Here is a 4805-nt window from a genome sequence, read left to right on the forward strand (position 1 = left end):
GTTGATATCTCTAAAACTGCCCTTCCCAGGGTTTGCCTATTCACAATTTCTATCTATTCATACTAAAAGCATCTCATTCGGTACAATTAAAATATTTGGTGTAATAAAGTTTATAGGCATCACACTTAATTGCCCTGTCAATATTTTTGTCAAAAAGTGTCACTTTGTCTAGAAAATGACTGGTAACGTCAAAGGTCACTTTTAGTATTCTCAGCTAGAGTAATTCTCAGCCACGTGCTCAGTGGTTCATTTGAAAGCCACATCAGGACTCGGTTTGGATGTTCTCTACGGTGGAGAGAGCAGATAAACTCGATAACCCAAATTTATCTGGTCGCCGGTCGTGGTCGCTGGTCGTGGTCGCCATTTCTGGTCGATGTTTAGAAACTCCCTTTGAGAAATCAATTTTCAACAATCGTCAGTACGTGTGCTTTCAAACAACCATACAGTTTTTGCTATTGGCTGTCAAAGAATTTTATTCACATTCCTGTCTCTCTACTCTGTATTGGAAAAGATAATGAAAACAGACCCTCTATGACAATGAATTTTGAATTTAGCCGTAAATAATGGGTCTATGTACAAACTACTGTCTCACAGACCCGGTGGAACTTCTTACAACAGTGGGAATGAAAATTCTATCGAAATCCCAATTGTGATAAAAATTCTATTATTCCAGTGGGGATCATTTTTGAGTGCAATTTTCCATTTGATTTTACTATGGGATGAAGTGACCAGTGCAGTTTTCCACTGAGTTTGGTTGGCTGTGAGAGAAGTATCATTTCACCGGGTTAGAATTTGAAATCTTGAAAACTGCGGTGAGAAATTCTGAACTCCATTTTCACCGTGCTAGGGAAGAAACTCACGTTAAAGCATTATTCCAAGTATTCATAAGAATTTTTGTTTTCTTTCAATTCTGACCTTCAACCAAATGCAATTCACGAGTTTCCTATTAACAGATTCATGTGAAGAATTCACGAAAAACGTCGATCCAAAAGATAATTTTCTTTATATAGAACAAACATCTGAATAATTTAGAAGAACTCAAACCAAACAAATCTAATTGAAATTGAACAGGAATGGAAACAATGTGAAAATACAATGAATAAAGATGACAAACCATAATACATTCAATTCAAAAATTGGTTAAATTATCTCAATAATGGATGATCGGCAAAACCCAACTTCAAAAAGTTAGAAACATGTTTGGACAGACCACTAAATATGAATGATAGAAATTTCTGATTTGTTGAACTAATTTATCAAAATCTATTCCCATAGTAATTTTTATTAAAAACACGGTAGGGGGTGAAAATATTATTGTGTGAAATTAATTTTGTTTTCTTTGGGGTTCACGACAAATTGTTTTTTATATCTTCATTTTCATTTGAGGGGACAACATGATGGAGATAACAGTACGCAAACGAAAAGGTGAGAGAATATATATTTTTCATGGCACATCAGACATATAATATATTGAGAAGATAAACATTAGAAGTTGAGTACACCGCTGATGAAATTCTGTGCATTTTTTTATAAAAATGTGGGGCAGGGGGTTAATAATAAGGCTTTTTTTTGATACGCCTGGAACAAAAATAGAAGAAAACCTTTGTGAACCAAGATTTCGTGAACTAAATCTATTTATGTCACTTTTTGACACATCTTCAGTCAACTTCACAAAATTTGAAGAATATAATCTTGAAAATTCAACATAAATATTGATGATGTATTATTTCATAACTTCTTCGCTTGTAGTAGAATTCAGGATAACCTCGAGTCTCAGTTTCAAATCTCACAAGTAGAATCATAGGGCGGACTATTCCATCAACGACGTATCCTTAGCAGATATGCCCTTCTACAGAAAAACATTAACCAAAATATGTCTAGACTTTCTCAAATGTTACCCATCTTGTGGGCTACCTCTTGAACGATATAACTTTTGAAAGAACGTGTGGCAGAGTCATGAAATTACATCTTTTGGCAAAGATAGGACCCCCAATTGGACCCTCTCTTACCATTTAGGTCTTAATTTTTGTAAAATACCAATCAGAAAAGGGGAGGGTGCACATTTGCAGACTGGTCATTAAATTACTCCAAAGAAAATCTGTTCGTGGAGGGTGGAGGATATATTATTATTTCAATGATCTATCCCTGGATATCTGAATACGAGTTTTACCCCGGAGACAAGCATCAAATTGACCGCTTGGACACTAAATACTACCGCTGGACATGACTATGTTTCACAATTTATCATAACCTAGACAATATATCTCGCATTTTGACATTTTTGTCCATATACGAAAAAAACAGGTGACCGACAAAAAATTTTGTGAATCCTCTTCATTTGGCATTATATATTCAGACTAGAGGGAAGGGGGTTGCCTTTTCAGCATAATCGAGATGTACTGGTCATATAGAAATTGGAAGAAAAAGGTCTGATGGACATATCTCAAAGTTATAAAATAAAAAGTCACGGCACATAGGCTAGCAGACTTCTAAAAAAAAAAATTCAAGAATCATTTTTCTTACTTTTTTATTAACAGAGGATGAGAAGTAACAAAGTCATGCCACAAAACGATATTATCACAGTAAAACACGGCCAAGCTAACGACCTCAACAGTGACATAAGTTTCAAGCCGTCTTTCTTCCAGCAACCAGCGGCATACCAGAAAAACACACTTCCCAAGCATAACGATGACAATGAGAAAAATGTAGATGAAAAAAAGGACAAAAGCATCAAAGAGCTACTGATAGAGTTTGCAGAGAGTACATCAGCACATGGATATTCACCTCTGGCCTCGACAAAGACAATATTAGGAAGTGTAGTATGGATTATATCAATGCTGGCAGCTTACATTGTTCTCATTTTGGTGATACAACCTTTAATCACCAAGTATCTGGATCGCCCATTGCTCAATAAACAGACTGTGGTTTATGAGCATCGTCCGAAATTCCCAGTGGTTGTCTTTTGCAACGAAAACCCAGTGGTCAGAGAGAAGTATGTTGAGTTGTTGACTCAACTAAACGAAACATTCGAATCTATCGACCCAGATAAAGCGATGAGTCATGTAGCAGACCCTTCAATATACGGCCACAGAATCAACGACTCCATTTTAAGGTGTGATTTTCGACATGTTAAGGGAAGTTGCACACCGACCTCTGACAATGATGCGAATACAAATCTTGGTTGGGGAGAATATTGGCAAGGAAGGTACGGTAAATGCTGGTTCTTCAATGCAGACGTTGAGAATCCGAGACGAGTCACCAGAGCTGGTCATAGAGGTGGATTGCATCTCCATTTTAATATTGAGCAAGAAAAGTACATTGACAATACTTATAGTGCAGGACTAAGAATGTTTGTTGGACTACAAGGTGAAAAATTCGATGTTGAAGAAAAAGCAATACCAATTGCCCCAGGCAAAAAATACGACATCGCATTAACGAAAAAATACATCTATCGAGCTGATCCATTCAATAATGGGTCTTGTATGAGAAACCAAGACAAGCATATGGTGGAACCTGACAGAAAAAGTGATTTTCACATCGACCGAATGACCCATGGATTCTGCTCTAAATTGTGTGCCAATGCAGCTATCAGGGATGAATGCTCATGTGTGGCTCCCAGCCTACCCTTGGAGTATAGGTTTAAAGATGTCCCTTTTTGCCCACAAGGTGATCAGTGCTTGGACGAATTGCTTGAAAAATGGTTTGACGGAAATATGAAATGCGACTGTAACCCACCGTGCGAAGAAACCTTATTTTCAACATCTGTTTATTCGCAAAACTATCCACAGGATATCAGAAGACAACGAGAAATTGCTGAAGGAAAGCCAGATCCTTCAAAAAACCTTTTAACTGTTTCAATATTTTATGAAGACAAGTCGTTCATTAAAATGGAAGAAGAACAATTTTATACCATTGTGAATTTAATTGCTGATATGGGTGGACAGTTGGGATTGTTTGGTGGTTTTTCTTTCTTGACGGTAGTTGAGTTCACCATCTTGCTTGTAATGATCGTCATTCATCTGGTGATGGTCATCTGTAAAGGGAAACCTAAAGAATAACAAAAAACCACAGTTTAGATCAAATTTGAGATTGGGAAAAGTTTTCTGCGCAAAATATTTCGGAGAGATCGATTCTCGAATGTTTCTTTTTGCGAAATCTTCATCCCCTGAAGTAATGCAATAGAAGAATTACTATCGATTATTTGTAATTTATTTTAATGTACATAATCATGATAAGACTATTAACTTTAACAAATAACCTACTTATTATAACTTTTTAATCTTATACAACTGTAAATATGTGGATTTTTTAACTGATAATTGTCGTCTATACGGGCTCGGAATGAAACTTAAAGTTCTAAATAATAAATCAAAGTCTCTATTCTTTTAATTGGAATAAACCAGCCGAGGCTGGAAGGTCAGCCAATAGAGCTTAGCTAGATAGCTTTAATAAGTGGGTTAACAGATGTAAGAGATGCACTGAAACAGAGTAGACTAAATATGTTGAATAATGACTTTGTTTAAACAATAGATGTACGCTTTTGCTAAACCCCCTCTCCCCCCTTCACTGTGTACGTACTATATGGATGGCCCCTCCAGTCTGGGTAAATAAATTTTGTAGTTTAGTACCGTCAAGTTACACAACATGCACACAACTATCTTGAAGACTTTGCTGATCGCAAATGATAATCGAAAGCAAAACTTAAAATTCATAACTATGGGGGGAAGCTCATTTTTTCCCCGTTTTGCTTTAAACTCGCTTTTGATTGGTCTATGAATTTGGGCGAATGATTCACCGCCTTGGCG

General features: G+C 36.4%; 1 protein-coding gene across 1 annotated transcript; it reads left to right on the plus strand.

The window, feature by feature from the left end:
* The first annotated feature begins 1396 nt into the window (after positions 1-1396).
* On the plus strand, positions 1397-4348 carry LOC136822802 (acid-sensing ion channel 1-like). The gene is made up of 2 exons (XM_067079107.1): positions 1397-1425; positions 2538-4348. The coding sequence occupies exon 2, from the start codon at positions 2541-2543 to the stop codon at positions 4056-4058; it is 1518 nt and encodes a 505-aa protein (XP_066935208.1). The 5' UTR covers positions 1397-1425; positions 2538-2540; the 3' UTR covers positions 4059-4348.
* The last annotated feature ends 457 nt before the right edge of the window (positions 4349-4805 follow it).

The sequence above is a fragment of the Clytia hemisphaerica genome, unplaced genomic scaffold, assembly GCF_902728285.1.
Source record: "Clytia hemisphaerica strain Z4C2 unplaced genomic scaffold, Clytia hemisphaerica genome assembly, whole genome shotgun sequence".
NCBI classification, from domain to species: domain Eukaryota; kingdom Metazoa; phylum Cnidaria; class Hydrozoa; order Leptothecata; family Clytiidae; genus Clytia; species Clytia hemisphaerica.

Bases quoted from the DNA above. Each gene is read 5' to 3' on its own strand.
- LOC136822802 (XM_067079107.1), top strand. From the start codon at position 2,541: ATGAGAAGTAACAAAGTCATGCCACAAAACGATATTATCACAGTAAAA.